Raw genomic sequence first — 18,779 nt, 5'->3', positions numbered from 1 at the left:
TTAGTGTCCCATCAAACAGAAAAAATATGGATTTGGATCATATCCAAGAGTGTCTAACAGCGCATAATGATTCATCTCGTATATTTCTTTTTACTGTTCAAATTGTCTTTGACATTAATCTTAAACATTCAGTTTCATTGATTTAAAAACTGAGAAAAATAATTCCATTACCAAGTTCTGAAAAAGTGTGGATTTGGATCATATTTAAATATTGCATATTGATTAATCATTGCCCTTCTCTGTGATCTTAAAAATTAAATTTCATTTATTTAAAAATTGGGGAAAATTGTCATATTGTGTAGTGTGGCACAGTAGAGCTCATTGCATGTATTAAATCTAAATAATGAAATTGAATGGATTATGCACATCATTAGCTTGTAATCTGTGCCTTGACTTTGATGACTTGGCATTCTGGATCCATAGCAAAGTGGTTTACAGTAAAATTAATTTTAAATGAGAAAGTATTTTCTGAGTCTGCTTGATTCAAGTTACTAAGGTATTTCTTTCTTGTGTTTAAAAAAAAAAGCACATGGAAGAAATTAAAATATAAGTTTTATTAAAAAGTCTTTTTATTTTTAGGAGGGGGGGGGAGATGATTTTTGATAATGAAATTTTGTTGTCTGTATTTGAACTTGCAAATTTCACTTGAACTTGCAAATGTTAAACTATTGCTAATTTTGGTGCTTTTCTACAATGATACTATGGTCACTATGTCAAATTTTATATAGTATTTCAAGCCTATGTTGAGAAATGAGATTTTTTTTTGCTAATATTGTGTCTAAAGTTATTGCACTTTTTTCACTTCACATATCTGTTGGTTGTCATGTAATCAGAAAATGACAGGTATAAAGCTGGTGCGAAATGTCAATAGATGACAAGTGTTTTACAAATTAACAAATTATCATAGTTTGTTTTAACAATATTTTTTTTTTTTTTTTTTTTTTTTTTTTTCAGTAACTCCTTTGGATGTGGTCAAAATTCGTCTTCAAGCTCAACAGAAAGTAAAATTAAATAATAAATGCTTCTTGTACTGTAATGGTTTTGTGGAGGATCTGTGTTGCACTTTCCATTCCAATGTATCCACTCCATATTGGTATCGCCCTTCAAGCCACTTGACTGGAACATTAGTAAGTAAATTTACTATTTTTTTTTTTAAATTAAAGTTTATATCTTATAAGAAAAATGACTATGTCAGAATAATCTGAGAGGAACATTGGTGGCCTCATAAAATTAAAACTATTGCATTACATTTCTATTCACATATTTCTGTTTTCGAATTTAGATGAATAGAGTATGTTTAGCTGTTAGAAGTTCAGACACTTGTTTGCTTATATTGGCAAAACAGGCTAAATCGGCTATTTGCCAGCATGATTAAATTAAATGCTACTTTGTGTGTGTAATGGCATATACATTGGAAAAAATGAATGTACAGAATTCTGGATTTCAATCATATTGACTAAAAGTATCAAATATCTTAGTTGATACACTCTTTCTGATTCCTATTTGTTAGTTTGATGGCAGTTAAAATATGTGCTAAATATAGCAACCTTGTGTCACTGTAAAACTGGTGTAAAATTGCATGTTTTGCACAGAAGAAAATTTGCCAAATTTGTACATTTTTGATGATTGCCGTATTAATAGAAAAGTGTATTTCTTGAGATATTTAAAGGACCATATTTTTTTATACAAATGATCCCTTTCTCCAAATCAAAAATGTCTTCAGAGTGAGTGTCTACAAGATTATTCGATTTCTCTTATATCGATTCTGGAAACAATTTAGAATTAACTATTTATAAGAATAGAATAACGAAACTGCATCTTGGAATGTTTAAAAATTATGTTAAGGGAATTAAATTTGTCTGTATTGGTAATGATTTAAAATAGCTGATGATTTAATGATTTTAACAAGTTGACATAACAATTTAGACTGTGAATCAATCCTTGCTTCTAACACTATCAAATAAAGAAATTAGGAATTATTAACTTACCGTATAATCAGAATTATTTTTGATTATCATAAGAAATTTACATAATCATCTCTGTAAATTTTATTGGAAATTGATTGCTTTAGTTAAGTAATGTCTTTAAATGAGGCTGTACCTCATACTTTGAGAGAAATTAAAGCTTTTTTTAAAATAAAATTAGTACTTAATTGCATGTCAGAGATTTATCACCAAAAGTGTTATATTTGGTTGTGATTAATTGCCAAAGGCAGCACGTTAATTTATTGATTATGTTTGCCAGTGATAGCCACTTTAGGCCTAAAGTTTGCTAATAGTATGCATTAAGCTGAAAATTTAACTATTGGCATACAGTAATGCACAAGTGCCATAAAATCAGTGTTTGAATGCCAATTTATCCTATTCATTGCGTTTTTTCATTATATTTCAAATATTTTAATTAACCATACCGGAAAGGGGAATTAATGCTTTATTTTCAGGATTTTTTTCGATTTCCATCTTTCATATTATAATTGAGGCTTCTGACCATATTTGCGAAATCTATTGCTTTCTTAAGACAGTGAAACGGTATTTATTTATTGCATGATAAAGCTTTTAGTAATTGTGATAAAAATGAGTTACTGCTGTTATATTGCTTTGAAGAGTGGAATTATTATATTGAATACAGATGTCTAAAAAATTTTTTCATGGTTCATGCCACAATCAATAATACTTTAGAGTAGCTTTAATGTGAAAAAGACATTATAAATTTGGTTGATTGATTTTTAAGGCGTGTATTATATTTATTACTTTAGATACTTGCAAATTTATAATATTCCAAGATCATACATAGCCTCCGTGAATTTTTTAAAAATAGAAACTAGCTGCAAAGGATGTTCAAAGATTCTGTTTTTGATTAATAGTTAACTTTCTATAATTTGCTAATAATTTTCTCACTTCTATTTTTATACACTTTTACCAAGATGGTTTTTTCATATCTATAAAGATAGAATTTTTTAATCAATTCACCATATTTCATTTCTTACAGACTGTGATTTTTAAAATTTTATACATTTATATTCTTCCAATTGCAATTCATTATTTAAATATCATCAGATTATTAAAAAAATTAATTTAAATTTTGATTCACAAGAAATAAATTGTTTATTAGTATATTTGGTAGTGAATTAACAGAGACAAAAAATTTATTTCAAGATCTCAATAATTATATTAAAGGTTAAAAAGTAGAAAATAACTTATATGAAATTGTATCTATATTTTAGTTGTATATTAATTTAAAAAAATGTCTTTAAAAATTGTTGTTATTAAATTTATTTACAATTGGTTATTGTTTAGGTGATTATTTTTGCTCGTTTGGACACTATAATGTTTTTATTAAAATTATTTAATTTATTTATTTTAAAACTTGTTTGTGACAAATTCGGGTATCTGGAGACCTGTTTCCTTCAGTATAATCGAAGAATAGTTTTCTGTTATATAATATTTTGAACTTGCTAACAAAATTTGTTTTTAAACCTGGACTGGTATATTATTATTTGAATTTATATCTAGAAAGAAAGGAATTGTAGTGATCTTGGAATTTTTAAGTTATTTACCTGGAATTTCTAAAAATTTCTTTAGAAAAAAAGAAAAAAAAATGCTGCCTTTAAGAACGAAATTTTTTTTTCTCCCTTTTATTAGTTGATATACTCTTTAAAAAATTATTCCTTTACTCCCATTTATATAAAAACCCTGAGAGATACTCAAGATGATATCCACTACAGTATTCTTTTAAATATTGAGATTTTTAATTTATCTAACAAATTTCAATATGAAAAGGTTATATTTTGGATATAATTCATGCTGACAATAATCAATTCTATTATTCTAATTTTGGAGCTTATTATATTTTCAGTGGGAGGAGGAAATGATATGGCATCATTGCATATGTAAGACAACATGCAGTTAGATGATATAATATATTTAACATTTATTATATGAATGAATCCTCCTTGGATTGAAATTCCAGCTTTTTATAGGTGATATTTTATGCAGTTTTCTTAATAGCTGATGCTAATTAGCAGATTAGATAAACTTTGTGCATCTAAGTGTTTCGCTCTAGTAAATATTGTCAATTCAGTAATAAAATAGTAACACAAGTTATAATAATTGTATGTATGTTATTGTAATCAACTAGTGAGGGTCTTTCTTTTTTATGAAAAGATTTTATTATTAATTAGTTTTTAATATCGCTTATCTGTTAGTTATCTATATTATGAAATTTTATATTGATTGTTATCTATTGATTTTGAGGAAATTCACGCCTTTTTTCAATGTAGTTAAACATTTTTAATGGGTTTAAAACTCGAATCTAAATTTTTAGAAATATGTTTAAAATACTTCATTGTACCTGTTTTGCGTTTCTATAAGATTATTTACAAATTTATTACAGGATGCCTTTGTTAAAATAACGAGAGCTGAAGGTGTTGCTTCTCTGTGGAGTGGATTACCACCAACTCTGTAAGCATCGATATTTAATATTAGTATGAAACATTGTACCTTCAAGTATAGATTTCAATCTCAAATCATGTTGCATAAGATAATTGTTGGATGATCTAGAATTTTACAATATATGCTTTGATTGTTAGAAAATGCATATTTTTTTAAATAAGAAACTGGTTTCATGAAATTTTTCTATTAAGTACTGATTAATGATGTCCTACTGATTTTATTTCCTCATGTGAGTATATAAGAATGGAGAAACTTTACCAGTTCATAGCCGATACATAAATTTTATGTAAATATATAGTTAAGAGCTTTATTTAATCGAAACTTTACCAAAAATAATATACCATAATGGTTAGGGCTGGGTGGTGAACCAAACTCCATCATCGCAATATATTGTCCAACATATATCAATATTTCTCGACATATAAATTGATTTTATTAATTATTTATTTCTTTTAAAACAGTTAAAGATTGAAAACTTACTGCTAAAATAATTTTTATCTTAAAATCAGAAAAATAATAATTCCACAAAAAATTTCTTATATTAGTTAAATGCAGTATTTTTAAAATCAATTTGAAATATTGCATATATCTCATTCCGACTGCTACACTGGTGGAAGCACAAAATATTTTGCAAAAACGGTTCTATATAAGAATTTATTTAACAGATAGATGGAGTACCCTCTATATTGTATGGGGAAGGTTCCTAGACTGTATTTATATCACAATCATCCATCCTTACTAAATTGCTTTACTCAGCAATCTTTCCATGATCTGAACAGAACAGCTAATACACATAAAAAATCTGAAACATATATAATAAAACAGGGAAACGTATACAAATTCTAACAAAACTTACTTTTTCACTTATGAAAAAGTGAATCTTTCTTTTTTACTTTGATTGGACTTTCTTTTTCACTTAACCTAAATAGGGGAATTGATTTGTGCTCTATTTAGGTTATTTCTCCCTACATCTTCATGTGGTTCATTGTAGTGGATTCAGTCCTTCATGATATCTGATCTTTTTGATATTGTGGCTGTCCTTCAGCTTCCTTTTGAGAACTTCATAACAACCAAAGAATTGTGGCCACAACTATTTAACCTACCCCAAACTGAGTTTGCTATATGGCAACAAAATCTTCCAACTTATTGCTGGTTGCTTTCTTCCTCTTCTTATTGAAATTTTGCATCTTCAAAGTGTTTTTCTTAACTTCCTTGAGAATCGTTCTTTGATCTTCCAATTATTCAATGCTTAACTTTTTCAACAATTCGAGGGTTCTCATCTTTCCTCCTATTAGAAGTTCAAAAGTTGTCTTATATGTTCTCTGGACAGCAGATCATCCAAGATATTAAAATTGTTATGATACAGCCATGAAACAGTCGTGTGTTTTTTTTTGTGCGTGTTCATTTCATCTCATAAATAGTGTCTTAAAGCTACTCAAATCTTCCTCATTTTTGCTCCCATTTTTTCCAACGTAGTGAATAAGTAAAATTTAAATTAAAAAAAAATAATTTAAACCGATGTTTGGTTTATTTTTGCTATTATCTTATAAATATTCAAGCTAATTTATTTTGATATCTATGCTTTTATCAGAGCTGTAATGAGCAGAAATAAGTAATTCCTTATTAGCTGTTTCATCAGTATAAACTTTTATTTTTATGTGATTTTGATTTTTTTTTTTTTTTCTTTGTGTCCATTTCAGTTTTTTTTTTCAGGAGTATCGGTAAGAATCCCCCCCCCCCTTCTTCCCTTCCTCTCCTGCTCGGGTATAATTTAAGTGCTTAAGTAATATTTTATTTAAAAATTAAAGTGAGTGACATTATTACAAATAAATATATAAACTCAATTGCTGACAGTGATAAATAATTCATGAGTAAGTAGAGAGAAAAAAAAAGTTTTGCTGCTTTATGCTTTCAAGCAATGTTTTTTTAATTAAGGAAGAAGTTAAAATCTCCATCTAAGTTTCAAAATCTTGAATTTTTATTTGTTAGGTAATTTATTTCCAAAACATGACTGTCTTGTAAATGTGAAATACCTGAAATTTTTATTAACCAACATAATTATTTGGCTGGAGCTATCATTGGGAGGTATGAAACATGTCTCGTGCCTTCTTTTGAGTAATGTTTTAAAAAACCAACTAATTACAGTGACCATGTGGTTTTTAAACTTAACTTTTAATTCATAAAAGATATATAAAATTATTCTACGAAACTTTAGCATTATTGCAGATGTCTCATCCATCCCTTATCTCTCCTGCAAATGTTATTTATTGCTTCTTTTTTTTATAATCTGAAAAAAAAAATCAGAATAGTTTTTTTTATTGTACTATTTGAGAATTCAATTTTTGGGCAATGATACATGCAAGATGTACAGGTTGCATAATTTTACCTTTTAGATCACTATTAAATAGTGATTCTGTTATAAGAACAGGGAAGATATCATGAAGTCATAAGTCAAAAATATACTTTTTGATGGATATTTATATGTATGTATTTTTTCCCTCCCTTTAGTTTGATGGCTGTGCCTGGTACTGTTGTATACTATACAATGTATGACCAAATTCGTTATTATATGAGGAAGCATCATACACCTTCCTGTCAGCCAATGTGGTTACCCGTTTTGGCTGGTGCAGCTGCAAGAGGTAATAATCTTATTTCAACTTTCCCTTTTGAATGATATGGTTTTTAGGTTAATTAGCAATGATGAAAGTCAATTTAAGTATTTGTATTGAAGCCTTTCTAGAAATATTTGTCACACTTTGATATTTCATTTTAAATAGGAAATCATTTGTTTCATCACCTAATAAATTTTATAATTTATTTTTTTAGTTATCATAGTTTATTTCTTAAATTTATTGTAACCTATTTAAAATTTCGTAGATGAGAATCGCAGCTCTGATCAATGATAAATTAACCTAGAAGTAAATCATTATAAAATTCTGAGTTCTTCTTTATGTACATAAAAGATATTGACTTGTTTTTATCTGAAATTGTTTTTAACAAAAAAAAAAAAAAAAATTATGTTTAAGATGAAACTTTATTTAAGTTCTTGTAGCTATTTTGTGTCATTCATCCTGAGTGATTTCTGCATACTGTCAGCTTGAATTATCTCTTATAATAATTTTTGATTTCTGTGTGTCTATATCACTGAAATCATTTTGAGCAATTAAGTATTTCATCTATATTGGTCTTTTTTAGACTCTTCAAAAAAACAAACAAAAGAAATTAAAATATTTACAAAAAAAATTTAAAAAATTTATTTTGTTATCATAGTTATAAAGTTATTGTACTCTGATTTCACTGTTATGACTAAAACACTTCCTAGATGTAGTAAAAGATTTAATTTGGTAAATGTTTGATTTAAATATAAATTAATCATACCAAGTGTATGTAATATTTTATCCCTTAATCTGACATCAAAAATATGTGAAAATTCTTAAATTATTTTACATTCTTGTCTTCTTTTCTTTTTTAGATAATTTTATTGTCATTTTCTCCCATTTTTGGTATAAAGAGTTCCTGAAATATGTTGTGTTTATTATAAACAATCTAGTTAAATAAATGAAATATTTATTCTATTTTTTAATTCATTGAATTAAATAAGAAATAAAAAAATGAAATATGATGAAAATGTCTTAGTGATTAGTAAAATATATTAGAGGCTGGGGGTAACTTGGTTGGTAGGGCTTTGAACTTGCATCCCTTGGATAGTGAGTTTGAACCCAGCGGGTCGAAGACTCCCTGTGTATGAGGTGGCTGGTGCATATATAAATCTATCGTGATTACAAAGTCCTTCTGGTCTAGACAATACCACTGGGGGTACTGGTTCAGAGGTGAATGAAGTCTGCCCTGAAAAAAGGGTTGTGATGCATGAGTAGCTAAGTCATACTCTTGGCTCTACTGAAAACAAGAGTAAAACTACCTAAATTCCCGACCTAATATCAGTGACTTTGTCAGCAGGCTTGTCTATGTACCATAAGAAGTATAAGTAAAATATAATTGTTCTAAATCAAACAAAATTAAATTACCTGTAGATTCATGGCATTAATTATTCATGATAAAATAAATGTTAGCAAAATCCTAACCAGAAAAAAGGTGATGGAATTCTCCAACCTAATCACAGAACTGTTTCAAAAACTTTAATTTCATATGAAAACTCATGAATTTTAGATGTGTCATTAATGATCCACCTACCTCTCACCATTTTGCATTTTCCAGAGAAATTAAAAAAAAAAAAAAAAAAAAAAAAAAAAAAAAAACTATTTCATTCAACGTTTTATTATTATTATTATTTGAAGTTGGGAAAAGCATCCACTGAGTTTCCAACCAATCATTGTATCAATTTGGAAATTCCATGGGTTTCATTTTATATCAAGGCTCGTGAGCCCTGGATTCATTATTATGATTTTATCACTTTTCTTATGAGAGATGTGTAGTATTAAAATAATCTGTCCATTTTCTGAACAAATCTTTTTTTTCCTTCTAATGTTTACATTGCAATTTGGTTACAGTTAAGTGAGCCTCTTCTCGCAGACCTTTTTGTAATTATTTTGTGTAATGACATTTTAATGCATCTTGATTTCAAATTCACTTTATATTTGGAACTTAATGGAATGTTGGCCCAGATTTTCTGCCAAATGAAACTTTTAACTCATCTGGAAAATAATTAATTAAAAATGATTAAATCATTATTGTTTCTTCTTCCTTAAATGATTGTTTGTTTCTTCTTGTTTTAAATTAGAGAATATTGGAATAATCTCTTCAAAAATTTGAAAAGGTTAATGGAAATGTTGGATTTAGAAAAATTTTAATTTCAGTTTGTGAAAATTTTTGATAAAAGTGAATATTTAAAAAAAAATCATAAAATTCAATAAATTATGTCAGAAGCCGAAAACAAAGTTCTTTAGAATGACAATCATTTGCTCTTTTTGTTGGTGCAAAGATTCTTCCAGTGATCATTAGAAGCCATATTATGGAAAAATTCATACTAGGGAAAAAATTATTCAGTAGAATACAAAACAATTTTTTTAAAATTCTATGTTAAATTTTAAAATTCAGGTTTCAAGGTGCATTGATTCACTATTATGACTATCTGTGTGTCAAATTTCATTACTGTAATTGTGATAGATTTACCTGGACGTCGTTAACACACAAACAGAAAAGATACACATACAAACACTTCCTTTTATAAATATAGATTTACCTCACAATCTCAGATTTTTATAGTTTTATATAAATGTATCATTTATGTTGTGAAAAATTATTGAATTTCATCGGTATGTATCTATTTACTTATGAATTATAGCTATGTAAAGTTTTTAAAAAACTACTGTGAATGGGACATTTTTCTAACTGTTCTAAGGGCCTTCCTAATTGAGCTATACAGCGGGATTGATATCATTTTAGGATATAGCACTATAGTTTAATATAAAAAGAATTGTCAAAATCTAGATAAATTTTGTTTTAAAGTACATATTTTAAAATTTTCAAATTAATTCCATGAATAATTAAAAGTATAAATCACTTGGCAAAATATAAATTTGAAATGGGGTAATGGATTGTTAAAATAGTTTAAAATTACTTTAACTAATTTATTTAAGCTATGTATTATTAGACTTTTTTTTTTCCATTAACTCTGTTTTTAGCTAAATAATGCACTAGGACTAATATTTATATTTCCATAAAGATAAATATGAAATGATTACCTAAAAAAAGAATAAAAGTAATGAGTCTTAAGAAACAAATCATACATAATTATAATTTACTGACAATTTATATTATCTCATGTTTTAAAAGCTCTAACTTAATTTTATTCAATAAATGTAAGTTATGTCTTAAATTCATCTTGTTTAATTAATATATGACATTTGAATAATTTTTTCTGTATCCATGTAGTAATTGCCTGCACTGTTGTAAGTCCTTTGGAATTGATAAGAACAAAGATGCAGTCTCAAAAGTTGAGCTATTTGAGTAAGTCAGCTAGCTGTCTTTCTATAATTTTTAAGCATGCAATATCTACCTTTTAGAACTATTCATTTATTTATTTTTTTATTATTATTTTCAGTGATTGGTGAATCTGTCAAAAAACAAGTTGCTACTCAAGGTTTGCTATCTTTGTATCAGGGCTTGGGTCCAACAATTTTAAGAGATGTTCCATTTTCTGGTAAGAAATGCTTCAGACAAAATAATACTATGTGATATTTTTTGCAATTAAAACTGATTGGGTTTTTAATTTCTAAGATAAATAGCATCAGTGAAAGTCCTGAAGAGCTACTTATTTGTAATGGTCTTTTTATAAAAGCTTGATTTATTTTTTTAAATCCGAGGGCTTATTTTTCTTTCTTGAACATTAAAAAAAAAAAAAAAAAAAAAAGCAGAATGGTTTTTTTTTTTTTTTTTTTTTTTTCAATGGATTTGCCCAATTATATGAATGTTTTTCTTTGTGTTGTCTGAACTTAAATCTGGTAGTATGTCAATGATTCCATAGTCAGTGTAAATGATTACCCTAAATACTAGTGTGGACTAAATATATATGTTTCATTGTCTTGTCATCATCTACATTTTTTTGTCAAGGCGAAAAAATATTTCTTTTCTGGTATTAATTTTATATATTCTCTGAAATGATATGATGGGAGCTTGTTTTTACTATTGTTGCTTTTCTGTATGTGGTTACTTCTTTATAGGGCAATTTGTTAAGTATATTTCAACATTATTAGTGAACTATCAAAGTATTAGTGATGCTAATAACTTTTGTACAATAATTTAGATACATTAGATTTTTTTAACAATATGCTGCGAAAAATGTGTATTTATTTCATTGTGGACTTTAAAAAAGTGAATACAGTGAATGGTTGAAGAAATAAATAAAAAAAAATAGAAATAAAGCATTAAACATTACTAAAGAATTGAAAATATCAGTAACATCAGCCCACTCAAAATATCCCTATTTTAAGAGGAATTGAAGAAATTGTTGGCAGTGGCATAAAGAAAATTTCTTGTTGTCTTTTTAAATAAAGAAGTCATTCTGAGGAAAGGAAATTGCTAAAAATGAATGCAAAGCTAATACACAAACTGAATAAACCAGAGATTTTTCTTTTAGTGGCAATATCTAATGTGTTGAAAAAAGCTATTAGTATGAATACTGATCAGTTGAAAGATTTAGATAGTAAAAGTTCTAAAAAGAAATTTAAAAAAAAAAAAAGCTTGCTTTATATAGTTAACAAAATTTGCAATTTTTATCTTGGATTTGTTGACTTACATTTCTAACCTCCCTCCTCCTTACTCTACTGTAGTTTCAGTAAAGTAATTTTAGATATGCAATGAAAGTGCCATAGTTAAGATTTTAAAAAAATATTTTAAGTGTTTTTGCTTCAGTCTTTATAGAAAATATTCGTCATTTACTGGTATAATCTATGTTTATATTTGTATAAAATTGCGTACTATTTTTTGTCCAGCTTGTTGAATTTTGATGTAACAACTAATTCTGTCATCAAAACTACTACATTAATGTTCATTCTGATTTCTTTTCTAAAGGTGCTAGGAAAATGTGCCCATAAAGTGATTATTATTATTTTACAGTAAAATTTAATTACTCATTCTAATTTCTCTTCTTTCCGATGCAGCTGTCTATTGGTTCAACTATGAATTACTGAAGCAGAAATTTAACCAACAAAAGCCTACCTTCTGGTTCAGTTTCTTTGCAGGTGCTACTGCAGGAGGTGTAAGTTATATTTATATCTTTCTTTTATTATTATGACTTTAATCTTTGAAAATATATCCTGTTTGTAAAACAATGTAGTCATGATTATAACATATTCCTTGCATTATAAGACAAGGGGAAATTCATATCCTAAATATCTTGCCAGATATTATGGAAAGATGCATCATTTGTAAATGATTTCTGAATGGGCTTCATTGGGTAAAGTGCAAATCAATAGACGAATTTAATGTACCTGATAACAGTAAAATATATATATATATATATTTCATGATAACATGTTTTGAATGACCAAATTTTTTTTATTTATATTTGTAGTCAAGAATTATTTTAGCTAAATATACTTTATGCATTTAAGGTTTAATATTTATGCACAGCACGAAATCAAATGATTCAGTATCTCACCAAAACTCTTAATCTAATTTTTGTCCGCAAGGCTCTTATTATATATTTTTGTTGTTATTGATTCAATGAAAGTGTCCTTCTAAAATATTCAGTATTTAAATTTTTATTGAATTTCTGTTATTAGTATTTATTCTTAATGAATCATTTTTTAAAATTATAACTTAATTTTTCTATAATACTTTGAATAATGGAATTTCATAAAATTATATACTGTTGTTTACGTCTGCAATAAACAAACTTCCAGAAGAGGACATTTTTAATACCCTATTTTTTATATTTTATTATTTCCTGCAAATTTAAGTGAATAATTAACCAAAACTTATGTACTTATTGTGAACTAAGAAAATGCATTAATTTTCCTTTTTCAGCTTGCTGCTCTCCTAACTCTTCCTTTTGATGTGATAAAAACTCACCGACAAATAGAACTTGGAGAGGTTCAAGCTATAGCTAGTGAGTGTGACATTTTACCTTTTTAGAAAATAATTATAAATTGACTTGGATATTCTATAAATTTCATTTTGTCTTTATGTGTGGCCGTACAGATGCTGCATTAAAAGCTTTCTTTTGTGTGTGGGTTTGTACAGTTAACTATTAATTCAGTAAAATAGATTCAGTAAAAATGGTAGCCAAAGATTTGTACTTTGTAACTCTAACCAGATTTAAAATTTGTAATTACTTAGATGGCATTAGTGAATGTAATTCAATGTATTCATAGCCATAACCAAGGTCTACAATTTTAAGAGGGAAGAAATTAATTGGAGAGCATGTGAGAATGTTTTGGGAGTACCATTTGGATTGGTTTTTGTATAAGGATTGAAAGGAATTTGAAAATAGTAACTTAGATGAAAAAGAATCTACCTTTGCTTTGCAGCTTGCTGAGAGAAATTTTTGTATTTCAATTTGAAAAGTTAGCCTTTGAATTCTGATTAAGTTTCCTCATCATTGTGTAGCATTTCATTTTATGACTGATTAATAGTGTAATTTAAATCCATTATAATGGTAGTCCATAATTACTGAGGATGAAAATTGCCATTATAATAGACTTTTTTATTATTAGTTAATCATATGATTTATTATATTAGCTAATCATATGATTTATTAATGTTAAAAACATACTAAGCATTCTTGAACTAATTCTACATTTAATTGCTCTTCCACTGTTAAATGAGGCTGTGTCAGGCTTGTGCAATATTTCAGCTCCATTAGAGGCTTGTGGATTTGAGACGCAATTACATAGAAGAATTCTTATATACATTGTAGTGCACATTAAATCTGTCAAGAATCAAATGAACTTCTACTGATAGGGTGCTGAAGGTACTCTTTCAAATGCTGTCCTTTTCATTTGACCATGGTTCAAAGTTTATGAAGTTCATCCCAAAATAAATGTATCTGCAACATTTGGTATAATTATATCTTAATTAAACTTTCTTTCCTTTCTCAAATTCTGCTGTGTCTTCAATTGTGTCATCAATATGATATTGCATCTTAATCGACATTCACATATTTTAAAATAGAAAATTTAAATCTATAATATTTTACTAATAATGCTTTATCAGTCAGGATCCAATCTGTTATAGCATTTTGTAATCTTTTTAAATTTCTGACACATATGAAGTTGGGGGTGCATTTCATGCAATTAATAAAAATTTCATAATTTTAATAATATTTCACTATAAAATTTCGTTTCCATGTTTCTTATGAAATCATTGACATTGATACAGTGTTTTTATTTAATTTTAAAAATCTTTGTTATAAAGAAAGTTTACTCAAAATTTTCATTTTTCTTTTCTATCTTTAACATCAACATATTGACAATGTATTATTATTGCAGGATTTATGTACTCATTATTCTATATATGTACTACATTTGTAAATACAGTATATATTATAAGTATAATTTTCGAAATCTTTTTATTTATTTATTTTAAATATCTAAACAAGTGAATATGCAATTATTTGACCATATTACAGCAGATTATTATTTGGACTCCAAACAGGGCCATTATCTTAAGGGTCTCAAAGCTTCCATAGGCAGATTTTTCATTGACAGTGAGTAAAAATAATTCAGATAGCACCCTGATTGGAAAGATTTCATTAACATTTTACAAAGACACTAATAGAATTTCTTTTTATTATTATGGTAGATTGTCCAACCATACTTAAGTTTTTAGGGGTGAAAAAAAAAATATTATCCATTTTTATCACAGAAAAATCTTTTTTAGACAAAATGGAGCTTTGAGAGGAAACATTTATAAAGGTTTTTGAAATTATATAAACTATGTTTAACTTTTTCTTCTCATTTAATAATTTGAGATTTTTTTTCTCTTTATTTCAGATAAACAAACTCGTTCTACATACTTTTTGATGAAAAATTTATACCAGAACAATGGTTATAAAGCTCTCTTTGCTGGTGAGTTTTGAACCCTTTCTTTTCTATGGCATATTAATAGAAATAGAAAGTTATTTTACAAAAAATCTGTATATTAACTTTTCTTTATGTATTAAATCAAAACTTATATAAGAAAGTAAAAATAGAAATGTATCATTCTTATCACAAAACCAAAATAATGGACTGCTCATTCATTATTCTCAAAGATAGTTTGTTGCAAGATCAAAGATGTATGTGGAATTTGTTCTGATAAAAATGTAGGAATTGTTGTTAACTGATAGAGAATTAGAATTGAATAAGCAATTGATTTATCTGTGCAAGTAAGTAAACTGTCAACTTAGTTGCAATAAATGCTAATATAAAAAATTGAAGTTCTGGTATTAAAGCATGTGCAATAAAAAAAAAAAAAAGGCTGTTAATTTCATGATTTTTGTAATGATCTCAGATTTAATATTTTAGCAAGGGATTACTATGCATGCCAGTGTAAATTTAAAATGAAAAATAATTGTTTATATAATGAAATTGTGTGCAAAATAAAGCAAATTACTTCTGATTGTGATAATTTTTATGTTAATGAATCATTTGATAAATCCAGAAAGGAATTCAATATAAATTCATGTTTGTGAGGCAAATCTGGTTCTTATACCATAGCAAAATAATAACTAAGTTTTATATTTTGTCATTGTAAAATTTAGTAGTAGAAAGACTGCTAGATTTAATTTCAGTATTGAGGAAAGTGCATTGAAAACAACTAACAGAAATGCATAAGGCATGTGTACCACTTCAAAAATGATTTATGACATTTAATATTTTTTTAATAAAGTCTATATATTAATGTTTTGATGAAATATATGTGAACAATATCATAGTAAAAAATTCAGCCATCTCTACTTATATAGTTGCATGAAATAAAAATTAATATCTTATAAAATGTGTGAAATTGAATGTATTAAAATTTTTGAATAAGGTATTGAAGAAGGAATATTTTAAATATATTAATAAGAAAGGAATATAATAGAAGAAATGAATATATTAAAATAATGACTAAGGTACTGAATTTTGAATAAGTTACTATCTATCCTCCTTGAAGAATACGCTGTACTTCATGAGAACTAGTTAAAGTTGAAATTGATTCCGTGGGTAGGATGAACTTTTTAAGTCAACTGTACATGCTACTCCTGGACATCACCAATTTTGTATTTAAAAAAGATGCTTATTTGATTTTTAACACCTTGTATAACTGGCTGATTTTGGGATAATTACTCTTTTTTTTGTGTATGTGTGTCTGTTGGTCTGGCTTCTACTCAAGAAATATTTATTTAATATATTTCAAAGGTTTCAGAAAAGTAAAGTGTTCAATGGATGATATCATTACTTGAACTAGTTCTGAAAATGAGTTACAAAAGTAAACTGAACATGCTATTCAAAGATGAACATGAAGTACATCTTGAAAAGAAAAAAATTATCTTTATCAAGAGTAAAATAAAGTTTTTAGGACATATATTTATTTCAAAGGAATTAAACTTAAAGTAATTAATGCATCAAAAATCGAAACTGTTGAAAATTTAAAAACACAACATGTGTTGTTAAATTACAAAGTTTCATTAGCATGATAAATTTTTCAACAATTACCTTTGCATAAATTTGTTTAGGAAAAGTGATTTGAAAATCATCAAATGATAAAGTCATTCTCTTCCTAGAATTAAAAAAGCTTCAGAAAATGCATCAAAATTGCCTAATATAAATAAACTGAGTACAAGGGCTAGGCGATGACTGAACTTCATTATCACGATGTATTGCCCAACACATATTGATGTTTTTCGAAATATTGTTATTTCATTATTTATTTATAGCTCTTATAAGTTATAAATAGTATCTCTGATCAGAACGACTTCAAATAAAAGAAAATTTTAATTTATATAATAAAAAAAATTCCTTTTTTTTTTTTTTTTTTTTTTTTGTATAAAAATAGTTTGAAAATAATTGTGTTAAAACCCCTTTAATGAAGTGTGTCAATGCCAAGTAAATGTCTGCATTTTGCAATTTATAATAGTGCATTTTTTTCTTCAATATAATAGTTTTTAAAATTTTACCTTTTTTACTGCTGATTTAAAAAACTTCAATTTCTTTCATTTTTTTTTATTAAAAAAAAAAGGAAAATGACATAATAATGTTTTTAACTAGTAAAATTAAGTAGTTTAAATGAATTCAAAATCTGATGTCTTGAAAAATTGATTTTGTATATGTATTACATAAATTTTTATTCTTATTTTAATAGTATTATTGGCCTATTTAATTTAAATATGCACTAGAATTGTAACAATAGATATGTTAAAGAACTAAAATTAATCATTCCATTTACTATTTTATAACTCAAAAAGAGACGAGAAATAGTAAATTCGAAATAAGTAAAACATTAAAAACAAATATTATGGAGGATAAATTTATTTACGGACAAATGATGTAATGCATTAAAAATTTTAAAAAAGGTCCTGATCATATTCAAATAAAAGAAAAATATTCCATTATATATCATCATTAATGTAAATTCAATAAAAAAATAATCAACATTAAAATGTAATGCTGTGTTTTTGAATATTAAAATTCTAGCTTATTATCTTTTATTTCTAAGTATTCTATCAAAAAAAAAAAATTTAAATGGGTGGGGGAGAATGAAAAAAAAATTAAATAATTTAAAAAAATGTTAAAAGATTGAAAAAAAATCATCATTAAAATATCTTTACATTAAAAACAGAAAAATAAAAATTTCTTAAGAAAAATTCATTCTTTTAAATTTATTATTCTGATATGAAACTTTATGTGGTGACGCTTTGATTAATCACATGATGATTTAGTTACATATTAAGGTCCCTATAAAATCGATGTTCTACAATATTTACAATTGAGTAATAAAATATCTTTGGAAACTGATAAAGAATAAATCTTCAGCTAGGAAACTAATGACTAAAAGTTTTTTTCCTCCTTTTCCAAGGATAAATTGTAAATAAAAACTGTTAAATAATGTGTAAGTGCAATTACTATTTAGATTGTAGTTCTAATAATTTGCGATTTGTAATAATAAAATTGCAAGTTTGCTTATAATGCAATATTCTTTTTTAGGTATTGTGCCTCGAATTGTTAAAGTCGCACCTGCCTGTGCTATCATGGTCAGTACATATGAATATGGCAAACAGTTCTTCCATAATTACAATGCTTCAAAAGCAGCCTCTACTTTTTAGTCTTTAACCAATTTGTATTAGGCTTAGTAATTACTGCATTTCTGTTTACAAGTTTTGACTATGACTTTTTAGTAGTCAGAAACTGGCCGGGAATTCCATTTGTAACTGTTCATTTACTTCTGTTGTAAATTTGAGATGATTTTTTTTCTTTTGGTTTTAAATTATGTCTTCATTGTAGATGACTGAATATTTGTTCATTCTAGTGCATTGTCTTTCTATGTATCTCCATGTATATATGTATGAAATGTTGAGAAATTAAAAAAGTATTGAATTACAATCATGCAATAAAGTTTCTTACTTTCATTTTCATTAGTTTTTATTTAGATTTAGTTGCTTTAAATTTGATATTCATTACAGGATTTTCTTATTCTAAAAACGATTTTATAATGCTTTACTTTATATACTTTAGAGTTTTATAATTATGCTTATTCATACTTAGTTTATTCATGCTTGACAAATCATTGCAGCAATTTTATGTTGGAATTCATTGCATATTTAGGAATAAGAAGGATGTGACATCATAACACAACAATAAGACGAAGCACAATTATTTTTATCGTGCAATTACAATGCTTGACAAT

The 18,779-nt window shown here is 26.4% G+C and overlaps 1 protein-coding gene across 1 annotated transcript in view; it reads left to right on the top strand.

The window, feature by feature from the left end:
- LOC129978258 (probable mitochondrial glutathione transporter SLC25A40) overlaps positions 1 to 18,475 on the top strand; it is a 40,099-nt gene extending 21,624 nt beyond the window's left edge. Inside the window, exons 2-10 of the mRNA XM_056090620.1 lie at positions 955 to 1,127; positions 4,393 to 4,460; positions 6,960 to 7,090; positions 10,344 to 10,418; positions 10,513 to 10,611; positions 12,071 to 12,168; positions 12,939 to 13,020; positions 14,906 to 14,980; positions 18,080 to 18,475. Of these exons, the coding sequence (XP_055946595.1) occupies positions 955 to 1,127; positions 4,393 to 4,460; positions 6,960 to 7,090; positions 10,344 to 10,418; positions 10,513 to 10,611; positions 12,071 to 12,168; positions 12,939 to 13,020; positions 14,906 to 14,980; positions 18,080 to 18,198 (920 nt within the window). The 3' untranslated portion in view covers positions 18,199 to 18,475. The remainder of the gene's footprint in view (positions 1 to 954; positions 1,128 to 4,392; positions 4,461 to 6,959; positions 7,091 to 10,343; positions 10,419 to 10,512; positions 10,612 to 12,070; positions 12,169 to 12,938; positions 13,021 to 14,905; positions 14,981 to 18,079) is intronic.
- Positions 18,476 to 18,779: the final 304 nt, after the last annotated feature.

The sequence above is a fragment of the Argiope bruennichi genome, chromosome 1, assembly GCF_947563725.1.
Source record: "Argiope bruennichi chromosome 1, qqArgBrue1.1, whole genome shotgun sequence".
Classification (NCBI taxonomy): domain Eukaryota; kingdom Metazoa; phylum Arthropoda; class Arachnida; order Araneae; family Araneidae; genus Argiope; species Argiope bruennichi.
This window is presented reverse-complemented; position numbering and strand designations above follow the sequence as displayed.